Source organism: Thermobia domestica, chromosome 5 (assembly GCF_964235325.1).
Source record: "Thermobia domestica chromosome 5, izTheDome1.hap1.1, whole genome shotgun sequence".
Classification (NCBI taxonomy): Eukaryota; Metazoa; Arthropoda; class Insecta; order Zygentoma; family Lepismatidae; genus Thermobia; species Thermobia domestica.
The window spans coordinates 223814773-223834988 of NC_137458.1; the positions used below are offsets into that span (position 1 = coordinate 223814773).

At 35.4% G+C, this 20216-nt stretch overlaps 1 protein-coding gene across 1 annotated transcript in view; it reads right to left on the reverse strand.

Moving 5' to 3' along the window:
* The window catches only part of LOC145686414 (trypsin-like), a 68623-nt gene extending 48653 nt beyond the window's left edge, over positions 1 to 19970 (reverse strand). The window contains exons 1-3 of the mRNA XM_081759708.1: positions 19815 to 19970; positions 9316 to 9406; positions 4440 to 4602 (exon numbers count right to left, since the gene is read on the reverse strand). Coding sequence (XP_081615834.1) covers positions 4440 to 4602; positions 9316 to 9406; positions 19815 to 19895 — 335 coding nt within the window. The 5' untranslated portion in view covers positions 19896 to 19970. The remainder of the gene's footprint in view (positions 1 to 4439; positions 4603 to 9315; positions 9407 to 19814) is intronic.
* Positions 19971 to 20216: the final 246 nt, after the last annotated feature.

Here is a 20216-nt window from a genome sequence, read left to right on the forward strand (position 1 = left end):
TTGTCGTAATTAGTGTGGTCTATGCGCATAGACTTCTGATCGCTCTATTGCCTTGAGGATCAGAATAATTCATTCAATGCGGCTTTGCTTAGCCTGCTTCATGGTTATTGCTAATACATACTTTTCATGATAGAATCTAAAAGCTGTTCCGTTCTTAATAACAGATTCCGTATCTCTAACAAAAATGACTAATCGTGAGATTATTCGCGTTTTGCTGATTAGTAATTAACATTTAAGCTCTTTACGTCGAATACTTTCATTGAGACATGATACAGATTTTTATAAAGCTCCTATGACCATATTGATTGAGATGAATTTACTCAGTTACCAACTCCTTTGTAAATGACTTTACAGGCAGTGATTCCATAGAATTTAAACAATATACTGATTACACTTTTAAAAAAAATTATCAACCTTGGTTTTTAATTATCTTACATAAAAAAGTGCCTGTCAATGGCTTAGACGCATTTTCACGGCATATTAATTTAAACATTCTAATTTGAATACTTAATAGTCATATATTATCAAGAATTGCACCATTTGAGCCACTAAAAAGTCTACATATATTTTGTTTACATCTAGTTTATCTCTTTTTATCCTTAATTATGCTTCATGAGTGACAAAGACAAAAATATAGGGATTAATATATATTGAATGAGAATGATGCGGTCACTAATATCACATACTACATAAGTAAAATTGGCAAAGTGTCTCTACAGTTCAATGTAGGCTGACTTGAAGGTAAAAACAATCTAATCGTTGATAGCTCAAGTTCGAATTATAATGTCTATTCTCAATGCGATGGAATTATGTTTGGAAGTCTAAACTATTTCCGGACTTTAATTTTCGTAGAGAGAACGTCTTGCATTCTTACTTAATGCTGAGAATTTTTCCGTTTTCTACTAAAAAAATAATTTAGATGGATCCTACCTTTCGTCGTCACCACTGCCTTGACCACACTAGTTGTTGCCACTGCGCTGACCACTTTTGTTGTTGCCACTGCGCTGACCACTTTTGTTGTTGCCACGGCGCTGACCACTTTTGTTGTTGCCACGGCGCTGACCATACATACAGAGGTCCTTACGTCTCCTCTTTCCATGCCTGCGCATCGAATGTCTTGGATCCTGAGTTCTGTCCTCAGACTTCTCCTGAGTCTTACTTCTGAAGTGCCAGGGGCGACGTCCATCGAAATAAGCACTGTTCCGCTGATTCATCTCTCCAACAATGCACTTTTCTGCACTAAAAATTCCAATTATTACATTGCACCATCACTCTTTGTGTCGTGAGTGTTGTGTCGCACGGACTAATTATATTTAAATGTTTTTACGAAGTGTTCATGACAATTTCAAACTAATTTCGTATTGTTAGGGCTAGTCTAACTGCTGTTTGAAAGTGTGTAGGCACCGTTAAAGTTTGTTTTCACGTCTAGTTAGTAATCGTAGCGTCTTAGTGAAATCAGTTTATTAAGGTTTTTGTAATTTGCAGAAAATCTAAGTATAACTGCCTATACCTTAGTGTTGCTGAAACATCGTCCACCGGGCTACTTGTTAACCTAGTCTCGCATACTGTTTCTTAATTGACGTTTGACTTAGTGTAGTGTGTGTGTGTGCTCCCGGTGAAAGTTTTTGAACACAGTTCTTCCCGGTTTCTTCACTACCACTCACTGACGGACTGACTGACCTGGAATTTTGAATTCTCAACTTCTCGATTGTTTCAGACAAGCCCCTAACTGCGTTTTTGCTCCCCCTTAATTTTCTTTCATTGGTCAGATTATTTTGGTATCCTCAATTTTTATTTTCTTGGTCTCCGCCTATTTACGGTGTTCGAGCGTCGTCTCTCCAACATACGTGCTTTCTTCAAATTTCACATGTTATATATAAAATTTTTATAGGGGTTGATTCGGCGCCTCGTAGTCTCGTGCGTGCTTTTGAACCAAGTTACAGACCTGTGTCAAAATTTTATCTTGGTATGCGTGGCGACATATGGTCTATGATGTGATTTTGACAAATTCATAGAGATTATTTTCCACTTGGATTTCTTTCAATTTGTGCAGACTTTACTATGTTTCGCAAAAAAGATGCTAAAAGCTGTTTTGTTTTCCTTCTTTTGAGCTCACGGAGGGTCCTCTGTATGTGTGGTCTCTTTTTCTACGCGTGTGGCTTAGGCAGTGGTATTAAGAGACAATAGAAGGGTCTTTCAAATGTCCTCGCCGCAACGACAGGTATACAGAATAAATAAAGAAAACATCTTACTCTCAGATAGTAAAGGAAAATACAGAATGTCTTACTTTTAGATAGTAAAGGAAAATACAGAATGTCCTTTGCTTCTTTGAACACAAACATAAAAATAAAAATTATATTCACTAACTTTGTTCATAATTATATGCAAAATTGAATTAAAAGGATTTATTTCAAAATTAAATAAAAATGGTAATGATGCAACTGTAACATGCGCAGTAATAATGAAGCTACTTGCATCACATAAAAGCAGATAAGTATGGAAAGAAATAGGCTGTTAAAATGTATAATGTTAGTTACATTCACGTAAAGAATCCGAATTCCAAAATTTCAAACTTTCACCTTCAAATTTAGGTATCAAACCCTAATATCTTAGAATGTAATGAGAATAAATGAGCAATCGATATACTTTCTAAAACAGTGCGTAAATTCTCAAATTTATGTCGACACGACCATTACCGTCAGCGATACAGCGAGAAGAACGTAAACCTCAAATACCAACAATCGAAGGATGATTGTTGTTGAAAGTCAAGGAATTGTGAGATCAATACTCTTGTAAAAACTCAGTGATAACGAATTTTGAATTCAGAAAAAGAAACATTCAATGCATCAATAACTACGGTAAATTGACTTAGAAGAAGTATTCCTTGATTGTCAAAAAATGGCAGTACTAAGAAGTGCATATCAGTTGCATGTTATGATACAACAATTAACCATAAGAAACAAATTACTAAAATTGCATAACGAAATATTTTGTTACGAGAAGCTTGCCATAGTCAGTATAATTAACAAAATGAGATAACGTGACCAGGATTAAAATTACATTATTTTTTGATGCTTTCATAATCATATTATAGGTAAATTTCCATGTACAAAACATACTTATTCATTTTTGGTCTTGTTGCTATCAGAGTTTGTTGCTATCTTCAAAAAACTATAAAATTAGAATACAATTTAACATAAGTAAGTTTTCAGCTGCTTCTAATGTTCCAACTTTAAGAAAAATCACCATATCTGCAGTACTTTCTGCTTTGTTATATGCTAACACAGTGGTGTATTTACGATTTTGTTTCGGGTAGAGCTTTGCTAACTTTCGGGGGGGGGGGGAAGGATTTGCCTGAAAATGTGAAAATTCTGCAAGATATTTCATATACTTTACTATAGTAAGTAAGATTTCGGGGGGGGCTTAAGCCCGGAATCCCCCCTAAATACGCCACTGTGCTAACATAAAGTTACTTTGCTGTGTCAAGAATGTAGTTTTCAGTTGAGTTTGTTGTTGCTTCAGCTGTTCAACAATCTTTAAACAAAGTCCGGGATTTTCCGGGATTTTTCCTCCTATGAAAAAGATGAATAGAATGAGTCATAAATGTAACCGGGAAACAGCAGAATGTGTTCAAGTATTTTTGATTGTACTTTTTGCTGACTTCGGCGAGCTTTCGATCCATTAGTTTTACCCAAGGAAAGTCGCCGGAGAAGGACTTGTCGTGGGAACACTTGAATCGACAGCGAAACAATAATAAATACAATATCTTAAACAGGTGGTTAGTCATCGAAGTATATTTCCAGGTACGTAATATTGCTCTTCCTTTCATCTCTCTTTTATGAAGTAAAAGAACTTGAAATATAAATCATGTATCAAATTTGCGACTTCAAAGTACCGTATTTTTATGTAAAGTTGCCATGCTTACATTGTGTATCGTACAGGAACGAAATTACTATATGAATACGGTAGTTACCATGCAATTTTCATCATCCATATGCTTTACCATTGAACTAGTGTCAAATACTTTTGTTAAGCAAGCGCTCTACCAGTGACTGTTCCAGTAGGGCCATCTGAGGGCGATTCGATTACAAAGCACTCGTACGAAGCACACCAATCTCCGTGTCCCTTTGCCGTGACTTTGGTTAATCCTCTGAAAGTCTCTGTGGTATCAGTAATCGATATGCTAATATTTTCTGTTTATTTGTACAGTAATTTACCTCACTATCACGGTAAAATTCACAGTCTGGAGACTTACGTTCCAATAGATTGTAATCGATTTGTATTTTATGTATCAAAACATAGCGTTAGCAATTTCCATCCTGTTCACGCATATCATTTTCTTACAATACGAAAAATCTCAAACCTTCACATATTCCCCCAAATTACCTTATCACTAAACTAGTGCTATTTTTCTCTCTAATACTATTACTACTACATACTTGGTGACACAATGAGCTGCAGTGAGCACATAGCGATTATTTATAAGCGTTCCTCCACAATAGAACTTCTTCCTGTGAGCAAACGCAACAACCCATGGATATTCATTAATTTCTGTCGGAGCTCCTCCAACAATGCGGGTCATCGTATTTGGTATGCCACAAACTGAAAGATAAAAGACATCACAAATTAGCTTATAGATGTTAAGACAAAATAGGGGAAAGGCGGGCAAAGTGAACCGAGTGGACAAAGAGGAATTTGTCATTTCCAGAAACATAATGTGATACATCAAAACACAGGTGGTAGCACTGAAAAGATGCAAGTAGCATGTTACTATGACGTAATGGAAAACTCCACGTGTTACGTTGCGCATGAGTAATAGAGGGAAAACGTGTTACATGAAAAGACAAGTTTTCAAAAGGCCAGGAAGGAAAGAGTTGTAGTTCCTGAATATTCAACAGAAATACGTATTTTGCAATCAGTTGAGTTCAGCAATATTCATAGTAGAAATAGACGAAATGGTTTTGTGAACTGATGAAAACCTTGATTTGGAAATGTATAAAATATGAATCGTGCTGACGCGGAAAAAGAGGAATAACAGACGACGGGCAAAGTGGAATTGCTTCACTTTACCCGCTTCGAATACACAAACAAATCATGCAAGTAGTATTCGAAAGATGTGTGGTCGTGTAAGTAAACGTGCTCCATTGAGGCATATTTTGCACATGGTAAGTTTGCTCTTAGAACATTTGTAATTGAGCCAAAAAAAAAAAAAAAAAAAGAACACTAATACAAGATATTAATTCGCTATATTTTACATTTTTATATTCCATACTGTTTTCTTTGTTACACAGATCTTGCCATTTAGAATGCATTATAACTATACTAATTTCATACCGCTAACTTGCCATGCAATAATTACTTCAAGCCTGGCTTCAATGTATGATTCGTTTTGAATGGGCTCGGACAGTCAAGATTCTTGAGTACTAAACTGCCATCTTTATAACTACGTGAATATAATGAGCTGTATTCTGAGTAGATTTTCATTTCGTTTGAATAGACATATATGCAAAATCTGCTTGCATTTTTTTTCTAATTTGTACTTTCTATTTCAATTCTTACTAATGTATTGTAAACACAGAGTATTACAAATCTGTAAGTTCATAATTTGTTCTCCGAAGGTAATAGTTGTAGTAGGGGGCCAGACATAGGTTCTGTTGGAAGATTCGCGTATAGTGAATTTGACTTGTGGAATGTGTTCTGGAATGTTAAAGAACAAGATCTGGCTTGGTCACATAATCATCATCACGTGTGTTTTTTCAATATAACCGCAAATCATTGAGCCTGCTAGTAACTTTAGAAACATTGCAGACCTTGATTTACACTGCTCTTGTGTAGCTCCTAATTAGCGTAGCGCAATGAAAGTTACACCGTTGGAAAGATGAAGGAATGTTTATTTCAAAATGATAACGTTTATGTCTATCGAGTCTATTCTGCTGTAAAGGCAGGCCAAAACATTCGAATTTTTACATTATTGTGATAAAAGAATAATCTAAGCTGGCAACACTGTTATTTAGTATACAGCGGTTAGACAACACAAATACATACATTAAACATCTATGTACATTATACGCAGGAATTAGTAGATTAAAAAAACAAAGATGCAAAGAATGGGATATCCGATTACAGTACAACATAAGGTGTCCTAAAAATATAACCTTAAATACTAATAGGAGACCATTTTTACTTGCCGCCTCCACATGATAGAGTGCACAGATGGATGTGGTTCATATCAACAGTAATTCGGTTCCTTCGGAAACACCCCAAGATCTAAATTACCCGTGGTCTATCAACAGCTGATTTAGAACGTTCCAAAGCTATGTGTGTTTCTCTTTGGGCATCAGAAGGTTAAATCTACTCCCTCAGAAAGGTTAAACACTTTTTAAAACGAATAAACTTTGAAAGTATATTTTAAAAATAAAAAGAATGTTTAAATATAAAACGAGTACGTAAACTCACCAAAACCAATTACCATATTGCATCCAAGAGATTCTAAATATTTTTTTTAAAAAAATCTGACAAAATTTATTATCCTGTACTTTACTTTCTTAGGTTTTCGCAACTACTACTACTCCTACAATCACAAAGTTGGAACAGAAAACCATTTTTGCACTGCAAGCACATACAGTTTCTCGGGTATATTTTTTGCACTTACAGGGAAACCGAAAGTCTTTTGGTAGTCTATCTTCAAAGAGGAAAGTTTGTCGTTCATCATCCTGTTCTTTGAGTTTTACGTCCCACGATTATGCCGGTTAGACTAAAGGAGACGGTGATGATGAGAAATGAATGAAATGATGGAATGAAGAAAGTGGGAGGAAACGGGAGAACCCCGAGAAAACCCACGAGCTCAGTGTTTGTCCACCACAAAGTCCACACGGCGCGAGCTGGGATCGAACTAGGGACCCCAAGCACCGGAAGTGAACGCTCTCCCACTAAGCCACCGCCCCCTCCTCATTCTATGAAACCATCCTCTAGAATGTGATACCAACGGTAACCCTGAAGGTAAGTTCGTCTAATATGAAGATGTGAGGAAGATGTTGGGGATAGCTTTGTAGTCAATACGCTTCATTTGATGATATTGTGCTTTGCGACATTCGTTCATTGATCTAAAATTAGGTTTCAATAGTCTTGCAAGATAAACTCCTGCACCCTGAGTCGTGGTGCTAGTTAACTCTTCCTTTCCAAAATGTGAAAGAAGATGAGGTGACTCTTTAGCAAGTTTCAAAGCAGTATGTTTGGTGCCAAACTTGATGGTTGTGTCACATCCAGATAAGAAATGTACAGCAGGCAGAATTTCAATTACGGGTTTGTTAAAAACATATAGCCAATTCATAAAGTGGAATGTACCTTGTTGTAGTATGTTTTCCGCCCAAAACCCATAGCTAGGTTAGTCGTTGACTTTTAAATTCATGGAGACAATAATACAGCAAACAAATTAAGACATCTGCATCTGGTGAAGCCATTAAAATACATTGCATCATTTACTTGGATACCCAATGTTGAATATGTAGAATTATTCTTTCATCTGATTCTTCAAGCTCTGAAATTAGATAAGGAACGTCAGTGATTTGTCCATTGCATAAGCGTATGCTTTTCCCTCATCAAATTCAAGATTCTCCAAGATACGTGATAACACTGTTTAACTAATCATGCTCCTTTTGAATATAGTCAGCAAAGATCTGTTGTGATTTGTATTTGTATTCAGAAGAAGCCCAGAATGCATTTATATCCTTCGGGAGAGGAGTTTAAATGCCAAATATGGTTACCTCAATTGGATCACATGTCATCCTTCAATTTCTTTCTGATGATTTAATGCTTTCATCTTTGTAGACATCAATTACACTATCTATCCTCGAGGAACCTTGGGATATTTGAAAAAATCACTGTAGTATCAGCTTCACAAGATCTTCAAAAGTTTTGAATGATTTGCCAATTGATGCTGCTACTGTTCTTGCGTGAAGCATAACCTCAAACAAAGTTGCTGTAGATCTTGGGCGGCGATGTTTCGGCCGCGAGATTTTGTCCGTATCAGGTTTTTATCACATCATTTAAAATGCGTACCCTATGAGGGGGAGTTAAACATGTGTGCCGAACATTAAAGTATCTTGCGAGCCTTTAGTGTAAGGGATGCCAATGTTTTTGAAAGTTAAGCTTCTAAAGGGGGTTAGGGGACAATTTCTAAAAAATATTCCATTTTGTAGTCATAAAAATTGAAGTGGTGTAACGTTTGAGCCATTTAAAATGCATTTTTGAACATAATTACCTTGGGCTCACCTGGGTCTCTATCAATTTACTTTGACTGAAAAGAGTTTCCTAAGAAAGAAAGAGAGATTTTTTTTTCAAAAATGATGGTTGCCCCATATGAAATGCATTTTTTGGAACACTTGGGTCGAGCTGAGTTTTCATTTTTTATTTCACTTTGATTCAATACATATCATGAGGAAGAGTGTTCAAATATCGTCTACATTTCAAATATGTTATGTAAATATGTTTTTCCCATGTGAAGAACAGGAATTTCAGTTAGTAAAAATAAAGAAACAACTCTCCACTCTAACTTTCGTAAAATTTATTCGATTACATCATATTGCTAATAGGAATTTTATTTTCTCTGGAGGTTTCAGGGCTGTAGCTACGGGGTGTCCAGGGGACTCAATCCCCCTGATACCACTTTTGCTCCCTGAAACTTTCAGTTGCTTGTTAGTATATATAAATAAACGTAAAATTAACTCAAGTCTCCAAAAACGATCTCAATCCACTCTGTCTTAATGTTCTAATTACGGTTTCCCAATCATTTTCATACTTAGAGTTGAAATTGGTTAAGAATGAGGGAGTCAATTTAGTCCTACCCTACTTCCAATTTAAAAGGAATTTACATCATAGAGCATGCCCCATTTCAAGACTTCCAAACTGTTATGTATAAGTGTGGATATTCTTATAGACTTCATACTCTGATCGTCCATCTGTCTATCTGTTGACAAGTACCAAAGTGAAAATTGTAAGAGAAGTTGAGAAATAGTTCTTTAGATATGATTCAGACTGATTTTCCTGGCAAAGTATGCTAGAATATTATTTATAAGTATTTTGTGAACGGTTTCTGCCTTTAATACTTATCCTAAATAATCGATTTCTTCATTAAATAATGAAATGTCTTACCTTAAATAGTTTACTTCTCCTATCTTTCCTCTTGTCTTCTTTATTTTAATAAAAGACTTTGATCGTTTGACTGTATTGAAAAAGACCAATTCAAACCTTTTAAATAATGGTAAAAATTAAAAAGAATCGAGTGCGTAGCTCTATATTAAATGATTAAATACTTACAACAGTGGCATTCATTACTGAATCTGCCCTCTGTTTCATCCAAAACAGTTAATTCTTCTGTTATCTCCGTGACATTTTGACTTCCAGCAACCTAAAAGGAAATTTAACAGGTGGTTTACATATAGAATAAACTGTACCTCAAACACTGTCTGTCAATACGAGACATTGTGATTGAGGAAACAAGTTCATAGATGTTACAATCGTCACAGTTTAATATTACTGTATACGTGTATCACTGCTCGCTAAGAATTTTTAGAAATTAATACATCATTTTACAAATATAGGGGTAGAGGTAACACATGTTAAGGTGGGATAAAACTCAGGGTGGCTGGCTCCAGGGGAAATAAATCATGCAAAAAGTTGTAATATTGTAGGATTGCGAAAGATTGTATCTGATTTAAAATAAAGCACAAGCAGCCAATCTTGAGAAAAGAAAAACGGATTTTTTGATCTATGATATCGTTGCTGTCCTTTTCTTTGGTTTCTTTCTAACGTTTTATACAAGCTTACCAATTCTTTGTCGTTGACATTCCGTGTATTTTCTGCAAAACAGAAAGTTAAATATTTTTGACAGTTTTTGTAGAATCAAACTTCTTGTCATATAAACTATTCTGAAGACACGGAAAAAGGCTAAAATTTGAAAAACGGTTTGGTGAGTACGATAGAAGCCTGAGATTTCCCAATTAACGCTTTCAATTTTTGTAGCGTCACTTACACTATATGCGGTCTGGCGTTGTCATGGTGATGATCAGCGCCGGATTTAGGGGGGTGCACCGGTGCAACGTGCACCCCCTCCATTCTGAATATGCACTTTCTAAAGTGAGAAACTGGCAGTGGAAATAGCAATACTTTTTTAAAATTTCATGTCATGTTTCCGTTTCGGGCTTAAAAGAAAGCGGTTTTGCTAAACAATAGTTTAAGTTAGTTCCTCACAGATGCCTAAAGGCATTTAAAAAAATAAATTTGATTCAAATGTACTGACAGTTATTGGTGCACCCCCCCCCCCCCTCAGAAAATCCTGGATGCGGTCCTGATGATGATGATTACTTTTCAATTGTCCAGAACAGAACGTGTTTTGTGAATTTCCGCATTAAGTGTGGTGAGTTGCTCACCGTATTTATTCGCCACGATAGTTTCACCAATTGAAAGAAACTTAAAGAAAATTTTTATCTTCAATCCCGTCAAACAGGCAGCAAGACCATTCAATGAAAGATAGCTTTGCCAAGGGGTGCACATTGCTATATAGGATGTACTTTTCGTCTCTTGATATGACTTGGTAGTTCAAAAACTTTTTCATCCCAAACAGAGAAGTAGTGGTAGGGACGCGATCCAGTTTATTCTTTCCGTCAAATAATGCGCTATCTTCATATCGAGCTTAGAAGTGAATTCGCGTTTCTTGCAATGGCGAAATACAAACGAATAGTCAAGCTCCTCAGTTGTATTCGGGTTATGTCTCATTAAGTCAATCACAATTTCGTCATCAACACCAGAAGGCCATTCAGAGTGGATTTACTCTGCAAATTAAAGTCATTGAGAGCGCGATCTCGGCTCAAATACACGTTTCGAATCTCATTTGTTGTAGTTACGCAACGTTCCCTCCTTTCCGAAGCTCAAATAGCTAGGGATGCGCACGAGACGAGACGAGACAGAATTTTCCTGACAAAATTCCAATCGAGACACAGCTCTTCCAATAGAGAAATATACATTTTTCGAGTCGAGACATCATTTTAGAGCACATTTTCGAGACGAGACAGTCTCAAATCTGTCTCATGCGCAACCCTACAAATAGCTATGATGCAATATTTCATTTTCTATTTGAACAGAGTGGAGACATTGATCAGTGGTAGAGCGCTCACCTCTGTTGCAAGAGTCCCTTATTGAATTGCAGGCCATATATATTTGCGATGGACAAGATCGTGCCCATGGATTTCCTCAGGGTTCTACTGTTTCCTTCCACATTGTCATTCTAACAATTTCTTTCATAATCATTCACTTTCGTTAATAATCGATCTCCTTAACCTACAGGACACAAGCGTTGACGTAAAAATAAAATATTTTATTTCTTCCGCCTTGATAGAGTTTCTCCCACACAAATCCACCTCTTTCAACGGTGTCTACCACTAAAATGACTAATTAGGCTACTACCGGTGTCTATCGGTATATTATATCCATGCAGTATTCACCAGCACTGCCCTGAGGCTATAACTCTACTCCTTATAAAAATTGGGAGCAAAAGTAAGCAATCATCGAAAAGAAAACTTTTTTTAATAATATTAAAATTAACATGTTTCAAGTGCTCTCTTCTTTTTATCTTCATTATATCAAGTTTTTGGTTTAATTACTATTCATTGTATCCTTTTTTTTAAACCTAATTGCAGTGAGATTTTAAATTATCGAGTCTCGACGTAAAAGAGAATATGTCAAAAATATTTTGTAAAGTGAAAAGGGCTCTGTCATGAAGGTAGGTGATTCCGAGGAACTAATACGAAATACAGTCAAATAATTCATGTTTTCCGCTACTTTCCGTGGCAAATGGGAATAAGTCTGGCGTATGCCCATTTTTCGTGTTACTACTTACTGTAGGTAGATTTTAATCGTGAAACATAATAAGGAATAAGTCAAAACCTTTGAAACTCTAGCATGATTTTAACATTAATTGCATCGTTCTCTTGGCCGCTCTATATTGTTGGTTTATAACATATCTATTGTCGTCTTGCTCTGAGCGACCAATAATGAATGACTGAAGCAAACTTATTCATAAGTCTTTTACTCTAGCAGTGGAAATCTCGTTGAGTTGTTCCATTTGCGTTCGAGAAGTCGTTAATGCAATCCTTAATGAATTGTATTCAACTTGCTGACATTCGGTGCGAGCGGTCCCGGGTTCGATTCCCGGTGGGGTCACTCGGTCGAAAAAGTGTAACAGCTTTTTCAGGCCAGCCACCCTGAATGAGGTTTTCCTGGGTTTTCCTCATTCACACCAGGCAAATGCCGGGGTGGTACCTAACTTATAGGTCCCAGGCCGCTTCCTTCCTTTCCCAATCCTTTATTCCTTCCCTTTCCCCGGATTGTGTGCTCGCCGAGGGACGTCATCCCTCAAATCGTGAAGGGCTAAATGGCCTTAGATGCCGAAAGCCCAGAAATCCAAATCCTAAATCCTAAATCAACTTGCTGACTGCTGCAATATCCTTTAGTGTATGAGTCTTTGTGTTACAATGGACCACCACCTTACTAATAAAATACCTGAAGAATTATCAGATTCCACTACTGATATCTCTGTCACAGAACAGGGTCGTAACTTGTGGGGGCAGGGAGGGCAACTCTCAGGGAAGCTCCACGCCGTTCGAGGGGGGCCCACTTTTAGACAAAATTTTCTTATTCCATATACGATGCGAACATGAAATTATAAATGAAGCATCAAATAGGTTCACTACATTACATAAACAAAACAGCACACAAAAGGTAAATAAAACAAAAATGAGTCATGGGCCCATTTCATTACAAATGTCTACCATTAGGGTCCCCAGAAATAATATTTATTCGTATAGCTTTGAGACAGGGGCATAAATAAGGGCTCCGCAGACCCCGCATGCGGGGGGGCCTCAAGCCATCAGGGGGTCCCCAAATCGTGCAGTGGGACGTAGAGAAGACGCCCCACTCCACGCTGTCTGCGGAGGGCCCCCAAGTCTTTAGTTACGCCACTGCTTTGAGATTTGTTAATATTGTCCCCTTAATTAATTTGTCATGTATGCGGAACGGGACCGAGGGGTGTAAATAACGGCTCCGCAGACCTTCCCGTGCGGGAGGGCCCACAGACTTCGGGGGCCCATAAAGAGCAAGAGAAAAATAAAAAGACCCAAAAATTAGAATAACAACTTTTTCCAGGGGGACAAATACACCTATTAATGCTTACCCTTCCCCCTAGAAAAAATCTAAGTTACGGCGCTGTCTCAGAAACTGATCCTAGTTTTCATCCCAAAGAGAGTTCTGATTCACTCAGATCAACACTACTGTATTCTTTCAGAGCTTAAAGAAAGAAAATGATACAGAAGTTCAAGATAACACAAAATGCAAACCATGGAATTGATCCGAAGTTGCCATCAACGAGTGGTGAGCCGTGCAGTAAAGGTGAGATACGTTTAGGTGTATATACAGTTTACTGATGATAAAGATGTAAATCAATTCAAGGCTACATGCAAGGAGGGTGATCTGTTCAACACACAGGACTTGCGCTACCGAGGACCACTTCTAAATCAAATTCCTGAATCAAATATACGAACATTCCTATTCTGGACCTAGCCAACGCCACACCTCAAATCTAGGTGCTGTTGACCTAGCCCGGTAAATTCAGCAAAATATCAGGACATTTTTTTTCTTTACTACAACTTCTTGATCCAATGTATTGTTCTTTGTATAAGACGGGGTGCGGTTCAACTCCGGTGCTTGGGGTTCCTGGTTCGATCCCAGCTCGCGCCGTGTGGACTTTGTGGTGGACAAACACCGTTCTCGTGGGTTTTCTCAGGGTTCCCCGTTTTCTCCCACTTTCTTCATTCCACCATTTCACTCATTTCTCATAATCACCATCTCCTTTAGCCTAACTGGCATAACCGTGGGACGTAAAACTCAAAGATTTCATTTCATTTTTTTCTTTCTATAAGAACTTAACAATATCAATCAATTCCTTTCATTGATTCAAGATATACTAATAGTAATGCTTAAGTTGATGAATATTAGTTAGTACTGAAAGAGCATTCACTTGAATGCTGGTTCCTTTCTGTTTTCTGTAATAGTAACTTTCCGTAACCAAGAGTGGTTATACAAAGTAAAGTACGGTACTTTTGTTTTGATAAAAAGTTAATACTTAAACTATTTGTTATTATAGACCAACATTTTACACTGTAGAGTTCGTAGAGCTGTAAATTATATATCTTTCTAAAATCTCTGAATGTGTATAAACAAGTTTTTTTTTTTTTTTTTTTTCAATAAAGATCATCCGTTATGGGACTTACTCCCTTGTAAGTTCTTAGAGCACTGTCCCTTAAAGAAATTTGAATACGGCAAGGTAAAAGTACTGTAAAAAAACAATATTTTAATCAAAAAGAAAATATATATACCAAACTTTAAATAACCACATATGCAAATTAGAATATCCATTTTAACGTATATTATATTTGTTATAATAGAAATTTACCATACATTTCCGTTTCAAAAATGCAATTGACAATTTTATAACTGCTCTGATGCTGTAAAGTAGCATTTTAAACTTACTCCCTTTTGCACGTGAGTCTAGGATTAAACATTGAATCTGATTTCGAAGTCATAGAAAAGAGTCAAAACCATGCCTTTTTAAATATTTTTTCTTTTAGTTGGTTGCAAATGAAATTTATGAAATAATTTATTATAATTAGTTTCTTAAAAAAAGAAATATTTCATATAAAACAAATTGTATCGCAAGCTCGCAACGTAGCCTTTCGGTATCATTTCCCAAATATGAGCCAAAATTAAATACACTTATCTGTCCGTTTCAACGTATAAAAAAGAGGAAACAACAACAGTCTCATGTTGCCAATTGTCCCTGAATTCCAAAATTAAGTCTGTATTAGCCTTCCCTGCTGTTTTAGTGGCCTGCGCTTGTGCATTAGGGGCACGTGCTCCCGGGTTCGATTCCCGTTGGGACAGCACAAAAATTAATTCCACAATTATTCACCACTTTTGTTAATCATCCGTCTCCTTTAGTATAAAGGGCATAATCGTGGGACGTTACACTGAAGTGTCATTTTGTTTCACTAAGCGTGCACTAGCTAAAATTCACAATTGCATTACGAAAGAAAAATTAATAATACGATACCTACCGTACTTTTAATGAATCAGACTATTCAATTTGATAATGTAAAACGCGTGGTACACTTCCTGTAAATAAACTTAACAATCCAGTATATTCAACATTTTTAATTGAAAATAAAGATTTTCAAACTGAATCGGCTGTTTCATGATTTGGCCCATTATTTCTGATATTCGTTAGAAAGGAGACCATAGATTACGGAACTGACTTAACCTATGGTAAGACCAAGGAACAAGTGTATTATATCTTCTATATTTAGATTTATAAGATCGTAATATCCAATCGCTAATCATGAATAAATCCCGAGTCTTCCAACACGTTAAAATTATCATAGTTTTAAATATTCGTTAGGTTATAAGAGAGTACAATGCTCAATTAATATCTGTTACGGTAACACTGATCATAGTATAATGGTGCCACTCATTTCATTTAACGAGATTATTATTAGGATTACACAGTGAGATTTATAATATTGTGTTGTTAGTACGTCCATCCATCCATCCGTTATTTCACGTAATAAGTTCTTCAACGAATGCAAATTTTTAATTCGCGTTTTTTTTTCTTGCAATTGATAGTTAAAGCAATTATCTCAACCAGTTCGTTGATAAAGTCAATCCATTAATGGAAAACGACAACTTTATCTCATACAAGTAAGTGAATTTTTTATTATATTTTCTGGAATAAATAACTAGAACCATTATCTGATCCAAATTTGTTAATATAGTCAAATCGTTAACATTTTAACGGATAAATACAACTTTAACGATTACTATTTGACATACATATTCCTACATGTAAGTGAATTTTTGAATTCTGTTTTCTGTAACAAATAGCAGATGCTATTTTCTCGACTGAATTCGTTGATAGAGTTAATCTGTTAACTATTAATAATTTAACAGTGATAATCTATATCCCAAACATGTAAGCGAAATGGTTTCAGATTTTCAAACAGATAGGTAAAGCGGTCATCTCGACCGAGATCACTAGTGGGGCAAATTACTGTTTTTATAAGTGATGTACGTAAATTTTCCGATTCATAGAAACGTACCCCACTTATTTCTACATCGTTATTTAGCCGTAAAATTTATTTGTAATAAATATTGTCTGAAAAAAGTTTCATGAAGTGAAAATGTAACAATTCTTTATTTCTGCAAATATGTTTCAAAAACTTCAATGTATTCTTCCCTTAGAATTCATCTTTGATCTCACAAAATCATATTTCGTTAAATTAATACGCGTAAGACGATGTTTTCTCATAACTTTAAACACAATAAAATCAAAGCATTTCTTCTTTTTTCTGTTACAAAAATAATCTTCATAAGGAACTGAAACTTTTATGTAGCTATTTTATTACATAGGCAGGCGTATATGTGAATAGTGTTTTTAAAATAATTGATAAATACACAAGGTTTCTTTTCGCTTTCTTATTACATTTTAAACAATGGGACTGGATATTTGTACTCTACGAATTCGATTTATGTCCCTGCACTTTACACAAACACACACACACACACACAAAGAGAGAGAGAGAGAGAGAGAAAGAGACATTATATACATTTTTACTTGCCAACTTGAAATATTAGAAAATTTTCCAGTTCCCGAAAACTAATTAGAAAATTATAATTTGTTGCTGTCTAACTTTCCTCCACAGAAATTCAATTTTATAGATGTGCAGTAAAATATAGTGGACAATTTTCCACCTAACATCACTATACATAATATTCAAAATTGCCCGGGTTATGAAAAGTTTTTCCACTTGATTCTACATTATAATGAAAATATCTTTCACTTGTTTGTACAGGGAAATAAAACTTTCCGTTTCATAAAAAGTAGTTTTACTTTTTGGTTCAAAATTATTAAAATTTTCCTACTTACAAAAAGTTTTTTTTTTCAACTTTTCCATACACGACCGAAAATTTTTCAATTCATGAAAAATTGTTTCACTTGTTTCTATATAGTACGGAAAATTTTCTGTCATGAAAATTTTCAGATTCTTTGAACGATCTTCCACTTTTTAACATTTCTATATGAAGTCAATCGATTTTATGGTTAATGAGGAATTCTTACTTGAGCACTGATGTTTGTTTAGAAAGGAAAATTTTCCGGAAAAATATAGGGGAAAATTTTCCAGAAAATTTTTTGAAAGGGAAAGTTTTCCGCGGAAAATTTTCCACCTCACATCACTAGTTTTAATATCAGAGGTTCTCTCTCGTCTTTTTCTATTCCATATTGATATAGACCCTAATTTAAAAACAGTAAAATGGCAGAACACTTTGAGTAATTTGTTGTAATTTTACAGGAGGAAATTTAGCTGTGCAAATACTAGACAAAATTTCTGATTAAATTTGATAGTCACATTAGTAATTTCTGTTCAAACTATATTTTCTCTTCAGTACTGATGCTTTCTCACATATGGAGTTGCAAAAGCTTAACACAGAATGTGATCCATATGCAAAAGTCACATCGAGGGAAGCTAAGTGATACACAAAAAATCAAAATGAAAATAATAATAATAATAATAATAATAATAATAATAATAATAATAATAATAATAATAATAATAATAATAATAATAATAATAATAATAATAATAATAATAATAATAATAATAAAATCTTTCAGTTTAACGTCTAATGGTTGTATCCTTTAGGCTAAGGGCGACGGATGATTAATGCAAGTGAATGATGATGAAAGAATTGGTGTAATTAGATTGTGGAAGGAAATGAAAGTATTCCGAGGAAACACACGGGTATGATGTTTTTCACGTGGAGTCATTACTTGCCCTGGGGTCAAACCAGGGACCGCACGCACCAGAGGGAAGCGCTCTACCACTGAGCCACCGTGCACCCAAACAAGAAATAACATTATGTTATTAGAGTCTACTTCTAATAGTCGATTTCTTTTAAATATTTATTAAACAAAAAAAGAAAATATGAAGGTGAAACCCCTAAATTAATTAGATAAATAATTGAATTGGTTGGCCGATAATACCAATAATATGAAGTACGGGAACTACTTATATTATTTATGAATCAGAACCACGTCAGGATTTGTATCCAGTGGAGTGGTTGAGGGCACAGACTATCATGGAAGATCACCTCACAGTGTATTATATACATCTTTTGCAGAAAATGGTTAGGATTTGCGTTTCCTGGTGCGGAAGACCAAAAGTTCGATTCCTGGAGGAAGTTCATGTGGTTCGGATCCTACATCTTTCTCGCTTGTCTAGTGGCTAACGCACGATGGGAAAGCATTGAACGAACCAAACTGGTTCACATCCACTTTATAACTGTAGGACTCGTCCTATACAGCATCACTGCTGGTAAAACGCAAAGGATATTAGTACAGTCTTGTTAAAAAAAACTAACCATCCACTTGTATTTGAAACTTCCTGTACTCTTATCCTCAATCGGAACTAAATCAGAAAATGAGGATTTTGTTGGACCGATTGAGATCTTTATTTAAAAATAAAGTATCTCTTACGTACAGTCGCCAGAATATTGTCTCGTAAAGCACGGTGGGTGACCAAGATTTTTTTTGAACACGATTGTACAAATCACTCGCATCTAATGCTAAACTGTAGATTCAATGTTCTGTAACCTCTGTGCAAAGATAATCGTTCAGCTCAAAAATAAGTACATAAATAAATAGAATATCACTTACATTATCGCACTATTTCGTTTCTAAAATACTTGGATTGAAGAACTATGCCGTAAGTTCTATTACAGCTAAGTGATTGATTAGGCCAGTCATAGGTGTATGGCATCCCTAGTTCGATCTTCACCTAAGTAAGTCTGTGGTGGACAATTTCCTGTTAGTGGGTTTTCTAAAGGTACTCCCGTTTTTTTTTCACATTCTCCTTCCACTATTCTTCCATTACTATTCAGTTGCCCTAATCATATGTCTCCTTTAGCATAAGGGATATAATCATGGGACGTTAAATTGAAAGATTTCATTTGATTTCCAGGATAGACTAGTCATATCCAATTAATAATGCCCTGCGGTCCAAGACAAAGTAAGAACCATATTTGAGGCAAATTTTCCATTTTATTTGTTCCTTTCCTAAGGCGAAGGTAAATTAAATGTCCGTAAATAAATCAAATAATTTATGAATCTTTGTTGTATTCTGTGTATCCTGCTTCCTTTTTCATACGTATCGGCCATGTAGGGTCGAACTACGAACATTTCAAAGTAACCCTATAGATTCTGTATTTCTAAAAATCGGCCTGGTGCCAATGGCTTCATCTTGCAAAAGGGCTTCCTAACCAAAAAATTGAGGAAAACATTTTCAGATAAAAGTTTTCTTGATTAAGGTACTGTATACCTGTATTATGACGAACTGCTAAATTCTTCCTGTAATGAATTGTTTTTTTTTTTTTTTTTTAAAAAAAAAAAAAAAAGGACTGTAATTCTTATTTTTACTCGGAGTCCGAATGAAACATGCTCGAGGCCCTAATACGGCTTTTTGCTCATCACTAGAACAGAGTATAACATGTTCTTCAGCACGGAAGCTATATATACAACACTATGTATGGACAACTTAACACTTAATCTGAATCTTGGTTCGTCCACGGAATATTAAATTATAACATAATGAGATTCCCTGATAATAACAGCAAAGATAACAATCTCAGAGCAATAACAATGTTAATGTACTTACAATATAACTTTCAGTTTTCCGTAGCGTCACCACTAAGATTAAAATACCAGAGAAAATCACAGTAACACAATGTAGAAACATATCTCCATGTATCTGTCACCTGCACTCGTGTCAAACATCAAGAAAATGGCATTCATGCAGTTCTAGATTTCTCCAGAGATATAGGTCTGTTTCCCGTTTTATCTTATTTGGAGGTCAGAATTCCGCTATTTCCAGAACAATATTTTGCAAGTCTAACTGGTCTTCTTCAAGATGAAAACTTAAGCATGCATTCAAAATAGAAAATTATTAACTAAACCTATTACTTCCTTTATTATCTTATTTTTGTTTTCTATTTTATCTATTTATATATATTTTCTGCTTCAGAAAGCAATATACTGCTGAATCTCATCTGTTAAACAA